The sequence below is a fragment of the Drosophila innubila genome (genome assembly GCF_004354385.1).
Source record: "Drosophila innubila isolate TH190305 chromosome 2L unlocalized genomic scaffold, UK_Dinn_1.0 4_B_2L, whole genome shotgun sequence".
Taxonomy (NCBI): domain Eukaryota; kingdom Metazoa; phylum Arthropoda; class Insecta; order Diptera; family Drosophilidae; genus Drosophila; species Drosophila innubila.
The window spans coordinates 15894268-15912148 of record NW_022995372.1 but is presented as its reverse complement, the minus strand read 5'-3'; the positions used below and the strand labels follow the sequence as shown (position 1 = coordinate 15912148).

The following is a 17881-nucleotide window of genomic DNA, read 5'->3' as shown; positions in this document are numbered from 1 at the left end:
ATACATATGTATATAGCGCACATAGCTCAGGCTGGCATATTGCTTCTTGTGGCTTTACGTGTGCCAACAAATCGCTCGAGCGTATTGTTGTCAAATTAGTTGAACCTTATTCATAAATACAACGAGCATAAATCACAAGCAAATACGTATTATGGAAAAAAGTGAAAAGTGTATAAAACAATGTCATAATCGGACTAAAGTGTCAAACTCAAAAATCATTTCCGACAATTCAATTTTGCGGATGCCGCGTGTGAAAGATGGAAAATCAATTGCACGGGCTAAATTTTGTGCTACATTGGAATATCCAAAAACAACAAAAAGCATCTATCTTGCTTTCATAATTGTTATACTTGCCTTTGCAAATTGTATAAATTTGGGCCTCGGCTCTTATGCAAATGATGTTAATGGCGATGTTCCACCATTAGACTCATTGAATATAATCCATTCTCTGCGGGCAGACAACAATCATAATAAATCCAACTCGGATACCATATTGACGGAATTTCAGTTGTCCAAAACAAAAACAAGGCAAGTTTTCAGCTGGAACTTTTAGTATAAATAAATAAGAAAAATATATTTATACACAACAGACATACCTAAAAATGGATATGTGTTTACAGTTAGTCAAGTTATTGTGTTGACAAAATAAAAAATATTGCTTAGGTTTTTGATTTTTTTTTTTGTTATAGTTATTTATGCGTTTAAATACACGTTAAAATAAGATAAAAAAAGATTCATTTTATTTAAATATTTTGAAAATTTAATATATGTATGTGAATGTTTTCCTTTGTTACAACCATTACTTGACTAACTGTGTGTATAGTTTCTCGTACGTAGATACAAATTGTACAAATGTGTAATAGTAGGCAGAAGGCATATCTTTTAAACTCATATGTGTATTTTGATACTTTCGAACGTAAATATGATTGTGGAGGGTCTGGAGATGGTTATGTACATAAAAGTTAAACAATATCGATCAGCTTTTATTATTCTTGGCAACTCGCGACAGTGTGTGCTTGAATGCTTGACTTTAAGATACTATGTCTACCAAAGAAAATACATATAACTTTTTAGGAGATACAAAGAAACGCAATTGCCTCTATAAATGTTTTTTCTTTTGTTTAGTTAATTTCTGTATGTATATAATTTTCTTTATATTAAAAAATAAAACATTTTGAGTTAAAAAAGTTCTACATCCAAAGTCTGACCAACTTCAAATTGTCATAACATAATAAAAACGCAACCGATTTTCAAGCAGAATGTCATTTTGATCTTAGGTTGGACTCAACATTTTGCAGTTTCTTGTGTTTTCGAAAATTTTAAATGGTTTATGTAGACTTTAGTTTAAATTGCCGATTGATTTAACGAATGAGCAAGAAAAAACACGACTGCAAATGTAGATGCATTTAATATAAATAAATTAACAAAATGAATAACAGTTAATAAACAATGATTCACAAATTGTAATGTGTATTATTCTTATAGTATCATATGTTTATTATTTAGCATTATTTATAACTTGCTAAATAAATTAAATAGCGAATAACGATGAAATCAAGCTCGTGATTTATAATTTCCTCATTGAAAGTTTAAATTTAGGATTAGTTTACGATGAAACTCATGGTAAATAGACATAAAAATAAGATGGAGAATGTTAAATTGCTCGTCTGACCAATATCCCAAAAAACACAGCGTCTACTCTGTAAAATTTTTTGGTATAGATAAAGTATATGTAGTTGCTAAAGCTGAGTTGTATATCTTGTTGTCTTGTCTAAGAAGAACATGACTAATGCAAGATTAATTGTTTTTGTCTGTACATACCCTGTTTATTCAGTCTAAATGTGTGCTGGGTAAACAACACAGTTTCCCTAGACTCCGATAACGTGACTATGATAAAATGATTGAAGAAAACGCATATAAACGCATATGTTTATTTCTTTTATTATAAATTGAAAGTAAACTCTTGACCTGTCTATTCTATTTAAAGTCTTTTAATGCTGATCGAGTTAAAGTACTCCTTTTTTATAAATTTTTAATGGGTATACAATATGACTGCTTTCACGCAATCTCAGTTCTCTGTTCTCAGTTCTCGGCTCTCTCTTCATGCTGTGCTCGTACCGATGATAATTATATTTATTTCATTGTATGTATATCTCTGAAGGCTGACTCTGACTCAATTTCTTGGTGTTATCATTTAATGTTTATCAACGCACAATACAAACACTCACACTTACACAAATGTATATATATACATTAAATTATTAACGTAAGTGTATTTGTGGATTTTGTTTGTTTTTTGATTTGCGCCTAAATTAGTTGACTTGTTGCTTTCATCAATCCTAAAATCAGAATTTGCTCAACTGAAAATTGAAATAATTGGGGTCACAAATATGTACACATTTATATATTTGTATGCAGATATTCATGTAAATTCTGAGCATCACTGATTACATACATAATAACGTACATACATTCGTTCATACATATTATGTATTTATGTATGGTTCATATTTGAGTTGGCTGCCAAAATCTATTTTTATCGCGCTTAAAGTATGCAAAAACATCGCCATTCCTTGCTGCCCATACTGTGAATACGTATGTATGTATGTATTTGGATATGTATTAATACATATTTACACTTGCGTATTTATTATACGTATGTATGTGTTCTCAGACGTTTGTATATTTATGTATGTTCGTTCGTACGTATGTCTGCAGATAGTAAGACAGTCAAAATGTTGCTTCACAATATTTTTTGATTAATGTTCGTGTTATACAATTTTATGCTCGTATTCAAATATATGGACAAACACTCACACCACTAAACTTACTCTCCACGTCCCACAACCCACAATCTACAATCCACCCGCCCCTGAGTTTGTTCCAGCGACTAAAAAATACTGCAAATAACCGCAAACATTTTCACTAATGACTCATTGGGTTCTCGTTCTATTAAGCGTTGCCAATAAGCACGTTTTAAGTTTGAGTTAACGGGCCTAGCACACACACAGAGACACATGTATGTATACACAGCATGTAAGTATGTATGTGTGAGTGTGTGTACTCATTCACAGGTGTACTTTATGAACCGCACCAAAATCAATATACATACATACATTCATATATCCATACACACTCACATGCATATTCATATGTACATACATACTTCGATTTGTATAAGAATAAGCATTTGTATCAGTATGTATGTATGTTTTGAAAACTGACAATCACAACGCCAGCAGCAGCAACAACAACAACAATATGGTGGTGGTGGTGTCGGTTTATTCTAAATTTCGCTTCGCTGTACAAATCCGCAAATATCTGGATTTCGTTGGTGAGAACGAGGATTTTTTATTATTTTCTGATTGTAGGTCTGCGTTTTCGGTCTCCACACTCATACTCATACTCATGTAATTAATGACGACTTCTTTCGCATAAGTACATACGTATGTGCATGTCACGAACTTAATTTTATTGAATCATCAGTACAATAAATAATTTCATTTTCGTTGAACTCTGCCTCAAAGATTTGACACCACAATAGGATTGCAAGGCGCAAACTAATTGAAGTAATTGACAAAAAGATTCTTTTAAACATTGCCCCCAGATTGTCTTATTGACAATCAACGCTCGACGATTGTGACTTTTATGGCCTTAATTCAATTGATCAATTGACCCCTAAGAATGGGATTGGGATGAAACATTTTGCTTAATTTTTGTATGTTGACACTCTTTTCAATTGAGTAGAATTACTTTTTTTCTTTTCAAATTTGACAAATTTTTACTATGGTGGAAAGTGGAGATGCTTTATGTATATTTCTGTTTTTAAAAAAACACACCAAAAAGGACAGCTTTTGTTTTTCCAAATTTTTTTCTATGCATTAGCGTTGTGTGCGGGGTGTCTTCAGTAAGTCTTGAAAAAATCATTCTTACTTTTTTATGAACCAAATTTTTAAGCCTTATCTACTTACCTACCTCAAGTGTTTACTCTGCAACCGTTTTTCTTGTCAATGTGTAAAACAACGTATTATAACTGAATGCTATGTAATGTAACACCTTTAAAAGTATATAATGTTTTGTATTGGGATTAATAAAAGATGAAATTAAAATTAAACTTACAAATTCCTAGATTTTAAGAAAAACTTTATCAATATCCCAAATAAAATTCAAAGAAAAGTTATTTTAGATTTATAAATAATTATTAATAAATTATAATCAATCTCATAAATCGTCACATAAGAAATTAATAGGATTTATTAGGAAAATAAATGTGTTGGGATACAGATTTGTTTTACTTAAAGTGTTAATAAATTCAGTACACGTTTTGTGCAATCTCTATCGATAATACTTCAATAAGATGTCCACAAGAGATACGAATAAATAAATGTATAATATATAGTCACGTTATTGATTGCCGCTGATGAAAATGTAGCACACAGTTTTTATTTAGATTTATCAAGGGCCAACTTTAAACCTTGATACGCTCCTGGACACTTGAACACACATTAAGGTATGATAGTCTCCGCACTTGATCGAATGAGATATACGATGGTATACATATTATTTTGTTGTTGATAACGTTTTTCGATAAGATCGCGTCGGTTATGACGCAAGAGTAAAAGAACCAGATAATATATATGTAGTTGTTTGTGATGCGGCAATATTTAGTTTATTCCGGTTTACAAAAAAAGGCCAAGTGTATTTGGATCTCGATGGATCCCGTATTTAAGATACAGGTATTGCATAATACTCAAGTGCGTATTGACTTCGTCACAGCGTTATTTTAATCATCACAAACAACTATTCAAGTTACTTTTAGCTTATATTCATTGTTTCCATGTATAAAATGACTTTATCTTTGCAACCCACATAGTATTACCAGTTATTATAAAAATATCAGACTGCTCGTTCTTATCTTGTCAGTAGTAGATTGCCAGTAGTATTTAAGAAAGTATAGTATTTCAATAAAAATAAATAAAAATTTGGAAAAGCTGCAGTATTTACTGAAATAAAGTTCGTTGGTTTAATTATTTTTCCATTTAAAATACTAACTGTATACTTTTGATAATTATTGTAGAATTCAATATGAATTTAACCCTACAGTTCCCGAATATATATCTAATTCTTTGATAAATATTGTTGAACTAAATTAAATTTTTGTTTATTTATTTTAAGAGTTCAACTCTACAAGACAATTAAAATATTTTTATTTTATAAATTATACAATTATTCAGTACTGTTTAATTGGTTCCTTAATCCGAAAAGTAATTTTTTTCATATAAATTATAATTTATAGAGAACAATGTTTTAACTCTACTAGTCGAAATTAAAATTCATATTTTATGAAATATACAAAATTAACAATACAGTTCTCCAGTAAGAAATGTAAAGTTTCGATAAATATTGTAGAAATAAAGTTCATTTTTGGTTATTTATTTGTAGAGTACAACGTCAGGCTGAGGATGTAGTTCGAATTATTGGAATGCGTTTGGAAGACGCTAGCTCCGAATCGAATGATGGCATACCGGGTGTATTATGTGACAAAGAACAAACAATTCGCATTTTCGGCGTTGGCTTAAAGAATAACACAGTGATTGCTTTTACAAAAGAGGAGAATAAATATCAGGGAGCATGTCAACAGCCAGTAACAGATATCTTTAAGCCAAGTAATGTATCGCTTGATGGAACCACAGCCACATATAATATAAAGATTCCATATTCCGAGGGTGTTCTTTACATCTGTGCAAAGATTGATGAAGGTGTCAGTGTAAGTGCAATAATATTTGATCAATCGATTTAAATATAATTTGAATTATTTGATTATTAGCATGGCCCCGCAGCAAAAACGAAACCACTGGAACATCAAGGCAATGCCAAATGGTTGAAAATCGAAACATTTAAACCATTGTTGCCTACTTGGATGGCCATTATTGTCATTGTGACATGTTTAGCCTTTTCGGCCCTGTTCTCTGGACTCAATTTGGGCCTTATGTCCATGGATCGTACCGAATTAAAAGTATGCAAGTCATTAGTAATCTTTATTTTTAGATATGACAATAACTGCTATTGTTTTCTAGATTCTGCGTAATACTGGCACGGAAAAAGAAAGAAATTATGCCGCGAAAATTGCACCCGTCAGAGATCAAGGTAATTATCTGTTGTGCAGTATTCTCTTGGGTAATGTGTTGGTTAACTCCACCTTTACCATTCTGCTGGATGGTCTGACCTCTGGACTCTTTGCTGTCATATTTTCCACACTGGCGATTGTGCTTTTTGGTGAAATCACACCTCAGGTATGTTCTTGGTTGATATAAGACGAGTTGGGCTATGTAAAAGTTAAATAATGTCTTTAATTATCAAATTTCTAAAAAAAAATCAGTCCGTTTTAAGAAGCATACGATCTTCTACATTTAATACGAGATTATTAATTCCTTTTTTTATTATTTTTTTTTTTCAATTAAGCCCGTAAATAAATGATAATTTCGGCTTGCATAAATTTAAATTTTATCATTATATTCTAGTTTTTAAATAAAAGCTAATTATATATGCTGTATTCTAAGCAATATAATAGTTATTACATTGCAATTTTGATTTTAATCCAATTAACAGTTACGACCACTGATATTTAATTATTCAACATTTAAATTTAATTATCAAAAAATTTTTTTATGGATAATTAAGTACAAAGTTAAGAAGTTTGATCAGAAAAACTTTATTACATGCTCTTTCTCATCTTAAAAATGTATTAACAGAAAATATACAACATATGTATGTGTATTTGTTTATTTGATTTTGTTATTAATCTATGGTGTTGTTTACAGGCTGTGTGTTCAAGACACGGCTTGGCAATTGGAGCCAAAACCATTATGATAACCAAAACCGTAATGTGCATAACAGCTCCATTGTCGTACCCGATCTCTCGCGTTCTAGACTGGTGTCTGGGTGAAGAGATTGGCAATGTGTTCAATCGCGAGCGCCTAAAGGAACTTGTTCGTGTAAGCAGACAACTTAATATAATCCCCAGTTGCGAGTTGATAATTGAAATATTTAATTGTATTTTAGGTGACGAACGATGTGAATGATTTGGATAAGAATGAAGTGAATATTATATCCGGTGCTTTGGAGTTACGTAAAAAGACAGTTGCTGAAATTATGACGCCCATTAATGATGCCTACATGTTGTCATTGGATGCTGTGCTGGACTTTGAAACTGTGTCCGATATTATGAATTCGGGTTACTCTCGCATTCCGGTATACGATGGAGATAGAAAGAATATTGTTACCCTGCTGTACATTAAGGATTTGGCATTCGTTGATACTGATGATAATACTCCGTTGAAGACACTGTGTGAATTCTACCAGAATCCAGTTCATTTCGTTTTCGAGGACTACACATTGGATATTATGTTTAATCAGTTTAAGGAAGGTACTATTGGTCACATAGCATTCGTTCATCGGGTCAACAGTGAAGGCGATGGCGATCCGTTCTATGAAACCGTTGGCCTTGTTACACTGGAGGATGTCATTGAGGAGCTCATTCAGGCCGAGATTGTGGATGAGACTGATGTATTTATCGATAATCGTACAAAGACGCGTCGTAATCGTTATAAGAAGGCCGACTTTTCAGCATTCGCTGAAAAGCGCGAGGCTCAATCCGTGCGAATTTCCCCTCAATTGACTCTGGCAACATTCCAGTATCTAAGTACAGGTAAGGACTATTTTAAGATTAATATTTGAAACAGGGAATAACACCGGAATAATAGTGTTAATAGCGGAACTGAAAAATTTAATTATTTTCGACAAAGATTCTATTTCTATGGTAAGGGTCCCCCCTTTGAAATTTTGAAAATTCAAAATTTTAATTATCAAGTTTTCACTTTTAATCAACTTCTTATATCGTAATTAGTATAAAACAACACTTTAAACTTGATTCTGAGACCCTTCATATTTTTGTAAAAAATCATGGAGAATTGGATAAAAATTTTGACTTGTAAAGTGACTAGCTCTGAAGTCTGCCCAACTACAAACTGTCAAAACTTAATCAACACTGAATCGATTTTCAAGCGGAATGTCATTTTGATTATGATTTGGCCTCTTAATACATTCTGCATTCAAATATTTTTAAATTCGTTCAGAAAAATTGTTGTTGCCCTATGTCTGTTTATTTCGATGTCATATTTATTATAAAACGACATCTTAATATTTTAAAATGTTTCAAAAATGATGTGTTGTACCGTTACGTACCGGTACTGATACCGGAACCGAAAGAATAAAAACTGAAATAGAACCTTTTACCAAATTAGTTATTTCGGGACGTACCGGAACCGAAACCGTGACCTTTATTTGTTTCGGTTTGATTCCATGATTTAAAATGCTAGTTTTAAATTTTGTATGCAAGAAATACAAAAACACGTAGAAACTAAGAATATAATTTGAGAAATCTTAAAAATTTATAAATAAAAATGGAACACATTTTAAAGTCGAATCAATGAAAAATGAGCCTGTTCGAATAAATATTAACAAATTATACATGATTTAATTACAGCTGTTGATGCGTTCAAGAAAGACATTATTTCTGAACCAATCTTGCGGCGCTTACTTAATCAAGATGTTTTCCACAATATTAAAATTAAGGGCAAAAACAAGGATGATCCCAATCTTTTTATATTTACGGAAGGAAAAGCCGTTGACTTCTTTGTACTTATCCTAGAGGGTCGCGTCGAAGTGACAATTGGCAAAGAAGGTCTGCTCTTTGATAGTGGACCATTTACTTATTTCGGAACACAGGCATTAGTACAAAATGTGGTTATGGGTAAGAAAATCTTTCTAAGGTCGAAAAAATCAATTTTAAATGTATCGAAATACTTTTTAGATTCGCCTAGCCAGATGGGATCACTGCAGTCTTTGAATATGGACTCGAAAGTACGACAAACTTTCGTTCCTGATTACTCTGTACGGGCTTCGACCGATGTGATATATATTGCCATTAAACGTAGTTTATACCTGACTGCTAAGAAAGCCACTTTATTAGAGAAGAGTCGCAAGTCCGGCACTTTCTCAAGCGAAACATTCGACGATGAAGTTGAACGTCTGCTGCATTCGATAACGGAGGATGAGAAGCCTCGTTACCTAACGGCCAGTCAAAGTACAAGACGTTTATCGAAGCCCAACCGGAGTGTTACATCGTCGCCAACGAACAACGATTTATCCCATGATGATAGGAGTAAAAATAGTGACAGTGTCCATCGCCAACGTATTGGGTTAGAGCATACGGAAGATGCATCATTGAGCAGTTTGGTTACATCGGAAGTGGCAGGTGATCTTCAAAATGGAGATAATGACCGCGATGGAACAGCGGCGTCCACACCGCTTTTGCCAAAGATGGACGAAATTAACGACTCCAAGCAAAATAAGCCTAAATAACGACAGTCCTCGGAGTAACCTTTAATGATAAGACCCTAGTTGCCGCAAACTACGATTATATTTTCTCCTTAAGAATCACTCACAATTGTTCTGTTCGTTGCGTAATTTCCTTAAATAATTCTTATTCTTTTTTTGTTGATATTATTGTTTCCATTTTCTATTTCCGCTTGATATGTGAATAGAATTTAGCGAGTTTAATTTCGTAACAAATGATTAATTATCAGATTAGAGATCGTTCGTATCCTGAAATTACACATTACACACATATATTACCTCATAAAATACGTACTTAAGAAGAGAAATTAAACACCACTGCTTGCAATCCCCTCCCATATTTCTACTTCCAATAAATAATAATGAATAATTGTAAATTAAAATGCATGAGATCGCACTGCATTAGTTAGATTTTTGTTGTTAAATTTGTTTATTGCTCAGTATACATACATGTTTAATAGTTTAGTTAAAAGTCAGTCTGAAGAAAATGTTATTATAGTGAAAAATAATAATACACTTTACAAATTTTGCACAAGTTTTTTGTTTTGTCTCTTGTTTTCTATCTCTAATATCCCCACATTATGTAGCATAACTCTTTAACTGTATTAACTGAGAGGTTTAAGTCTTCTCTTTTGTTGTTCATTTCACTAAAGGCGTTAATTAGTAGTTTATAGTATCTTCAAAATGAAAATACACACATATACACCCATGTTAACTTTGAAATAAATTGAGACCTAACAAACGTTTATTGATTTTAACGTGTCCATCGCATTTGTGAGTGACGCTAGGTAATTGTTCCGACCAGCGTTGGCATTAGGTAATTTGTATTGATTCTTTCAAAGAACCTATATATGAAACATGTGCTTGCAATAAATTAAAAATTTTATAGAATTCATATATATATATATATATTTACTATTAAAATATAAAAAAATTAATGTCACTAGAGCTACTTTGTTACTTCCTTATATTTACAATATATATATTCATATATAAAATGTACAAGATTTGTAAAAATATATTATTTTTGGTGGTTAATCTGGGTAAATATTGGGAAATAATTACAAGTACTATAGCAAATCAAAAGTCATACCTGGCGAAAATACAATTAGTTAAAAGGTGATCTGTTCTGGAAATAATTTTCATATTTAACCTTGAATTTAAAAATTCAATCAATGAGTAGGCTTATTAATAAATATGAGTATTCTTAAACTTTAAATGCCGCTTAGTCACGTTCTACTGGAAGATCGTGTCGATCTAGACACAGGAGAGACAAGCTTTTTAGTTCTATTGTAAACTCGGACAATTTTTATACAAAAGCATCCACAGCGGCGAGCGGGGAGCGGCGGCGAGCAATGTATGTACATACAGTTTATTAAGTAATTGTTTTGGTAAAACTTGTTCTAAGATTAATAAGAAGCTACAATAAATAAAAGTTTTTTTAAGTAAAATTAAAAGTGTAAACTTTTTAAATAAACTGTATTTATTTACAAATAATATGGTTTATTCTACATGGAGCTGCATGTGCATAAGGAAATTTTATATATAAATGAAAGAAAATATGATCATGTCACTATAATTTAGACATGTTTATATATTTTTAATAGTGGCGAATTCTGAAATTCTTGAAATAAGTAAATACAAGAAATACCAGGGCCTAAATATTTAGTTTATTTTAAGTTGAAAATTTCAACCGTCAGTCCAAAGCAGTGTGATCTGATTATTAAGTTTAAATTTGGTGGAAAAAATAGATCGATTTGTTCGTAGTTGTGGCAGTATTTTTCGACATTTGCTGGTATATTTACCTTAATGAGAAAATCGTTAGTATAACAACTAAGCAAATAACCTATACAGAAACCATCCCATACAACTAAAAGTGTCCGCACAAAACTCCAAAAATTGTGTCAACTGTAAAATATAACAAAGAACCTGAAGAAAAAGAACGGTCCGTTTTCCTCAATACTTCAAAAATTCGTTAGAATATTTTAAAAAGAAAATGGTATTTTATTGCTTGTAAGATATGTGCACACTGTTCCGTACATTGTCCGTCATTGGAATTTGTTTTTAATTTTATACATTTCGCGTATGATAAGAGAATGCAGCGTGGAGATAGATCGCATTCACGTGGAGGAAAGGGAGGCAGTCGCCCACCAGGACTCAGTGGCAGGGAGATTGGCATGTACTATAAGAATCTCGCGCGCCAACGCAAAAAAGACGCCAAAGATGAGGGACCCAAAATTCGCTTGGGTTGCAATGTTAGTGTTCCACCCGCCATTCTGCAGCGTGTTGAGGAATGCATGCAAGACTTTGAAACAGACAGAGAAACTGACGAGAATTTGGATGCAAACTTTAAACGACAGTTTCACAATTTGTTAAGCGTCAATTTCGAGGCATTTATCAACGATACAAGGAAACAGTACGAAGGTGTGGACTTAAGAAATCGCAACTTGGATGAGCATGTTCTAAAGCAGCAACAAGAACGCTTACAATGTCCAGATTTTCAAGCGCGCTACGAAACTCGTTTAAAATTACCCACAATGGCACAGGCAGCAGATATTATCGAGGCTATAGATAAACATCAAGTTGTATTGATTGTGGGCAGCACTGGCTGCGGAAAAACAACTCAGGTTCCTCAGATCTTGCTGGATGATTGTATAGCCAAGGGCATCGGATCCAGTTGTCACATTGTCTGCACACAGCCACGTCGCATCTCGGCAATCACTGTGGCCGAGCGAGTTAGCTATGAGCGTGCCGAGAAGCTGGGTCAATCCGTTGGCTATCAGATTCGCCTGGAGAGCTGCAAGCCACGGGATCGTGCTTCCATTATGTACTGCACTACCGGTGTGCTGCTGCAGCAGCTGCAGTCGGATCCGTTGCTGCACAACGTCAGTATGCTGCTCTTGGATGAGATTCACGAGCGCAGCGTGGAGACGGATCTGCTGATGGCGCTGCTCAAAGTCATTCTACCTCAACGACCTGCATTAAAGGTCATTTTAATGAGTGCGACGGTGCGGGAGCAGGATTTCTGTGATTACTTTGAGAACTGTCCAATGTTTCGCATTGAAGGTGTCATGTATCCCGTCCAAATGCTCTACTTGGAAGACGTGCTCTCTCTGACTGGTTATCAGTTTGCTAGTCGACGTGACAAGCGTGGACGTTCCCAACGGGAGCAACCGGAGTATAAGGCAATGATTGAGCCTTTTATTAGACGCAACCGTGGCAGCTACGATGATAGAGTTCTGGATCAACTGCGATTGCCCGAATCTGAAGGTTGCGAGGACATAGACTTTATTGTGGATCTCATATACTATATATGCAGTAGCAAACCAGATGGTGCTATATTGGTTTTTATGCCGGGCTTCGATAAGATCTCCAAATTACACAATGCACTGGGAAGTCCGCGTACGCCGAAAGGTCAACGCTGGCGAGATCAATTAACTATCTATCCACTGCATTCAATGCTGCCCTCGGTGGAGCAACAGGCGGTGTTCCGACGTGCTCCAAAAGGCAAGCGAAAAGTCATCATATCCACGATTATTGCCGAGACTTCGGTGACAATTGACGATGTTGTGTATGTCATCAACACAGGACGTACGAAAATCACCAACTATGATACTGAGACGAACATTCAAACGCTGGAGGAGTGTTGGGTTACCCAAGCGAACACACAGCAGCGCAAGGGACGCGCAGGGAGAGTGCAGCCAGGCATTTGTTATAATCTCTTCAGTCGAGCACGTGAGAATCTTATGGCTGAGATCCCCACACCGGAGATATTGCGCTCCAAACTAGAATCAATTATATTAAGTCTTAAGCTGCTGCACATTGATGATCCTTATGCTTTCCTGCAAACACTGATTAATACACCTGCCCTGGAAGCTGTCAACAATGGCGTGGCGCTGCTCAAGCGGTGAGTGTTGAAGATTCTCTTTGTTGAATTCAGATTCGCATTAATATTTACATAGAATTGAGGCACTGGATGAGAAGGGACAACTTACGCCATTGGGAATGCATCTGGCCAAGATGCCCATTGATCCCCAGATGGGCAAAATGATACTGATGTCTGCCTTGTTCCGTTGCCTGGATCCCATCACCTCAGCAGCTGCTGCACTTTCCTACAAGATGCCCTTCTATACGCCCATGGGTCAGGAGCGTCGTGTCGACGAGGCGAAGCGTAAATTGTCTCGAAACATGCGCAGTGATCATCTGCTCGCACATAATGCCATAAGTGCTTATCGCGACAGTCGGGAGGATCATCGAGATCGCGACTTTTGCTACAACAACTTCCTCAGCCTCATGACTCTTCAGCAGCTGGAGCGAATGAAGCAACAGTTTGCTGATCTCCTGAATAACTACAGGTAAGTTTTGTCACTTGTTTATTTGATTAACAATTATGGCATATTTAAATTCTCTTTACAGATTCCTTAGTTCATCCAACTGCCAGCATGCGTCTTCCAACATTAACTCGGATAAGATTTCTTTGCTACGTGCTATTATTGGCGGCGGTCTCTATCCAAACATGGCACACTTGTGGTGAGCTTTCTGTTTATTATATCTATTCCAACGATTAAAATTGTATCTTTTTATTCAGCAAATCAAGGCAAATTAAGAATCAAGTGCGCGCCATTCATCACATGTCCACGGACGATGGTCGTCGCGTCAATTTTCATCCTTCATCGGTGAATAGCGGTGAAAGTGGTTTTGATTCCAGCTACTTTGTTTACTTTCAACGGCAGAAATCAACAGCTCTTTATCTGCTGGATGCAACCATGGTGTTTCCAATGGCCCTCATCATTTTTGGCGATGGCGTTGAGGCTGGCTTTATCGATAATACACCCTATATATCTGTAGCTAAGGCATATTAGTAAGCTTATCTAAAAGATTATATTTATAGTATCGATTAATCGAATTTTTCAATTTTAATCGGCAGTTTCAAGTGCAATCCGGAAACAGCTGCTGTTGTGCTGAATTTGCGAGCATGCTTGAAACGCTTGCTGCTCAAGAAGGCCATGTATCCAGCGCCGATTGAGGAGAACAGTGATGATAATAGGCTTATCAAGTATGTGACTTATTTAAAGCAATTAACTTAGGGTTCTTTAGTAATGCTTTTCACAAAAGAAAGTCTAACTATTATTGATCAGAATGAATGCTAAATCGTCCTGTTTATATGCCAACTAAAAATAAGTTTATATATTAATTTATGGACGAAAATCCACAAATAATTTTTACTTTAAAAATTATAATTATGGTTTCTGTTTTGAAGTGTAATCATTGGAAGGCTTTAATCAATTATTAATATTTATGCAACCTTTTTATATTTTTTCAGAGCAATAGAACTGCTGCTCTCATTGGATGAAAAAATGGGCGATGACGATGATGTGATGTTGTCGGATGAGATTGATGACATTTAGACCTTTAATATATAGATTTATTTTGGAATTGATCAAATAAATGCGTGTTATTAGCAAAATCTATTTGTCTGTATAGAGTACCAAAATATTGTTAATTTTTTTTTAATATTGTTTATCAAAATATAAATAAATTATAGATGCCAAGTGTACGGGCTAATCATCTTCAAGCAGGGTAAAGACGTTGCGGGATCGTGTGGGTTGGTCAACGCATTCATCATCATCGGCATTGGTTTCATCATTAGAACTGTCCTCGTCGTCTTCCTCATCGCTGCCAGGGGCTGTGAGAAGTGCATTTTGTTTTAATACAATTAATTGATCAGCTTATTTAATAAACTCACTATCCGAGCACACGGAGGATGTATCCTCATTGGTTTCGCTATCAGGCTCTTCAACATCCACCTGTTGATATTTGATAACACCTTCCAGATCTGGATGATTTAGCCAGCTCTCACGCTGCTTATCGTAGCCGGGAGGATAAAATTGGAGCACCAATTGTTGTTGACCAGCAAGGCACATGCGTAAAATGTGATTGGCAGCACGATAACGATCCGGACGAGCTGCTTTAGCTGTCAGAAAGCCACGTTTATACGCCCAAGCATCTGAAATAGCCACGGCCGACCACTCGTCGTAGTCTTCTGGGAGACTTAGACGAAAGAGCTGCGGCAAATTAATGTGCTCGGCTAGCAATTTAAGCGAACGATAAGGAACTTGCAACTGAGAGATGGGAAAGCTGCCGAGAAACACTTGCAACGATTTCGGTGTGCTCGAGGGAAAGACCAGACCAGGACAATCACAGAGGCGAACATGCTGTGTGAGGAATATGGTTTGAAAGTGTTTCGTGTGTCCGGGCGTACGACTGACGCTGACAACTTTACGCCCCTTGAGGGCATTAATCAGCGAGGACTTGCCCACGTTGGGATATCCGATGCAGCCAACGGTCAGCACGCCATTATAATATTTCACATGATGATGTGGTGTGGTATCAATGCTGCTACTAATCTTCAGCTCTCCTTCGACCTGAGTCTTTATTGTCTCGTTGTCACTGTCCAGTATGTTCACCTCCTCATGGCGCATATCTTCACGGATCTTCTGCTCCCAGGCGGACAGATCTACATCATTCTGCACATAACGCTGACATTCTCGATATATATTGTAAACGCCCTCCATGCTCCTTCGATGAGACATCCGACCACGACCACCTTGGGATCCCTTGTGGCTGCGCGCAGAATAAGATGCGAAAAGCACAACAGGAAGTTCAGGATAACGTTCATTAAAGTATTGTCGCCAGGCAACAACAGCCTCGGGCGCAACTAGGTCCACTTTGTTAAACACAACAATCGCATGCTTTTTAAGCGTATTGATGATATAGTCGTAGAGCGATGGTGGGAACATCAAAGAGGAAAAACGTACGTCCACAATGATAAGTAGAATATCTGAGAACTCGAGCACGCGCCAAAGCTGACGCCAGGTTTCCAGATTGAGCTCAAAGAGGGATATTTCTTTGCTATCCACGCCTTGTTTCTTCTTAAACAGTTCATCAACATATTCCTGAAATAGAATTTTAATTTAATTAATGCCGAATTAAGTATTAATTAATCCGTATTGCCAGAATTTTGAGCGCTAAATATTATGTATTATCAATATATGAAAGAGTCATATTCCCAGCTAAAGCAAAGCAGGGCTTAAAACCGTAATCGAAACCGTAGAGTTTGGCCGGTATTAACCGATTGAAGTTTATTGAAGCATTAAATTCAATTATGTTGTTCAACTAATTTTGATTTAAGTTTTTAATATTGATCTTATTAAATGGATCTTGAAGTCAAATCATTTTTGTTCATTTATTAACGATTGACTGACCTTAAAGTATCGATTCTCATTGCGATCCAAAAGTTCTTTGCTGCTCTCAAGACTCCAAGGTGGACGCACAGGAAAATCGAAACCTTCAAAATAGCCAGCGTCAATTTCCCTTTCTGTTGCCGTTAGCACATCGAGGGGTTTAAATCCTTCCTGCTTCATTAGCTCCAGCTCCTTTTTGCTCTCCTGTGTGAACTGCAGATTGTAACGATTCAAATTTTTATTGCGAGCGCCGCCGCCGCGATTAAAAGGCTGCTCCATGAGCTTCCGGGGCGCGGTTGTCTCAGGTGCATCGCTATCCTCGTAAGACTCCTGTGTGCTGCGCAAGTACTTCGGTGGGCCTGTGCATATCGTCATTATTCCGGCATTAAATCGCATTTATTATTATCATTATCATTATTTACCTTTTGAGTTGCGCTTCTGCAGCAATTGATCCTTCTTCTTTTTGCCACTGAACGGAAGCTTGCGTCGTTGTTGTGGCATCTTTGAACTTCACCAGTTGTAACAATTTGCAATATTTTCTTAATTTAATTTAATTTCTTGCACATATGTTTATGTATGTGCTTTTCCGGCTGTTAATGCAGCAATCAAATACATTCATATATCAACAAACACACACGTACGTATCTGTGTAAACACATGTATGAACGTTAACGCAAAAATGAGCTTACCGACGCAATTGTGAACTTTTCTATAAAATCGTAGCATTATGACATTTATACACTACACATGTTATAAATGGGTCAAAAAAGAACAACAGAGTTGTTGAACTAATAATAAAAAGCAGAGCAAGAAGACAGCTTTTATTTTCTTAATTTGAGTCGATTTTAACAAGTTTTAGATCAGGTATCGATTCCAATTGGATTTGGCTTTTGTAAGCAGCTGTTTCATTTCGAAGCTGGCGGGAAAATCAGAGCAATACAGTGTAGTCTCCCTGAAGTGGACAAACGCGGCAGCACTGTTTTTGACTAATCATTAAATATATATAAGTAAAAACAAACTGAAAAAAAAACTCACATAGCAGCGCTTAATAATATTTGTATAGAGTTGTAAATTTGTAGGCTGCTGCCTTATTCGCCTTTAGCTATTAAAAGCTCCATAATACACGGGATTTTTGTCACATACACACTCACATTTGTATGATGTACTTTATACAGATATGATTTGTGTAATAAATACATGCCATACATTAATAATACGTA

At 35.6% G+C, this 17881-nt stretch overlaps 3 protein-coding genes across 3 annotated transcripts; 2 read left to right on the top strand and 1 right to left on the bottom strand.

Moving 5' to 3' along the window:
• The first annotated feature begins 1 nt into the window (after nucleotide 1).
• Nucleotides 2-10436, top strand: LOC117781715 (metal transporter CNNM4). The gene is made up of 8 exons (XM_034618521.1): nucleotides 2-528; nucleotides 5443-5767; nucleotides 5828-6016; nucleotides 6078-6293; nucleotides 6822-6995; nucleotides 7063-7708; nucleotides 8546-8812; nucleotides 8873-10436. The coding sequence occupies exons 1-8, from the start codon at nucleotides 152-154 to the stop codon at nucleotides 9421-9423; spliced, it is 2745 nt and encodes a 914-aa protein (XP_034474412.1). The 5' UTR covers nucleotides 2-151; the 3' UTR covers nucleotides 9424-10436.
• A 1015-nt stretch (nucleotides 10437-11451) lies between these two features.
• On the top strand, nucleotides 11452-14862 carry LOC117781713 (ATP-dependent DNA/RNA helicase DHX36). Its single transcript, XM_034618520.1, has 6 exons — nucleotides 11452-13324; nucleotides 13380-13772; nucleotides 13834-13947; nucleotides 14006-14278; nucleotides 14345-14473; nucleotides 14741-14862. The coding sequence occupies exons 1-6, from the start codon at nucleotides 11514-11516 to the stop codon at nucleotides 14823-14825; spliced, it is 2805 nt and encodes a 934-aa protein (XP_034474411.1). The 5' UTR covers nucleotides 11452-11513; the 3' UTR covers nucleotides 14826-14862.
• On the bottom strand, nucleotides 14829-17393 carry LOC117781719 (guanine nucleotide-binding protein-like 1). Its single transcript, XM_034618529.1, has 4 exons — nucleotides 17084-17393; nucleotides 16683-17020; nucleotides 15164-16373; nucleotides 14829-15103 (listed from the first exon to the last, which is right to left on the bottom strand). The coding sequence occupies exons 1-4, from the start codon at nucleotides 17160-17162 to the stop codon at nucleotides 14979-14981; spliced, it is 1752 nt and encodes a 583-aa protein (XP_034474420.1). The 5' UTR covers nucleotides 17163-17393; the 3' UTR covers nucleotides 14829-14978.
• Between the last annotated feature and the right edge of the window lie 488 nt (nucleotides 17394-17881).

What these genes read in the sequence shown, in the direction of transcription:
- LOC117781719 (XM_034618529.1), bottom strand. Translation starts at nt 17,162, where the DNA reads ATGCCACAACAACGACGCAAGCTTCCGTTCAGTGGCAAAAAGAAGAAG. An exon ending in ATGAGAATCGATACTTTAAG is followed by an intron (nt 16,374 to 16,682) that starts GTCAGTCAATCG and finishes ATTCTATTTCAG; the next exon opens with GAATATGTTGATGAACTGTT. An exon ending in ATCCTCCGTGTGCTCGGATA is followed by an intron (nt 15,104 to 15,163) that starts GTGAGTTTATTA and finishes CACTTCTCACAG; the next exon opens with CCCCTGGCAGCGATGAGGAA.
- LOC117781713 (XM_034618520.1), top strand. Translation starts at nt 11,514, where the DNA reads ATGCAGCGTGGAGATAGATCGCATTCACGTGGAGGAAAGGGAGGCAGT. An exon ending in GATCTCCTGAATAACTACAG is followed by an intron (nt 13,773 to 13,833) that starts GTAAGTTTTGTC and finishes TTCTCTTTACAG; the next exon opens with ATTCCTTAGTTCATCCAACT. An exon ending in TCTGTAGCTAAGGCATATTA is followed by an intron (nt 14,279 to 14,344) that starts GTAAGCTTATCT and finishes TTTAATCGGCAG; the next exon opens with TTTCAAGTGCAATCCGGAAA.
- LOC117781715 (XM_034618521.1), top strand. Translation starts at nt 152, where the DNA reads ATGGAAAAAAGTGAAAAGTGTATAAAACAATGTCATAATCGGACTAAA. An exon ending in AGATTGATGAAGGTGTCAGT is followed by an intron (nt 5,768 to 5,827) that starts GTAAGTGCAATA and finishes TTTGATTATTAG; the next exon opens with CATGGCCCCGCAGCAAAAAC. An exon ending in GCCTAAAGGAACTTGTTCGT is followed by an intron (nt 6,996 to 7,062) that starts GTAAGCAGACAA and finishes ATTGTATTTTAG; the next exon opens with GTGACGAACGATGTGAATGA.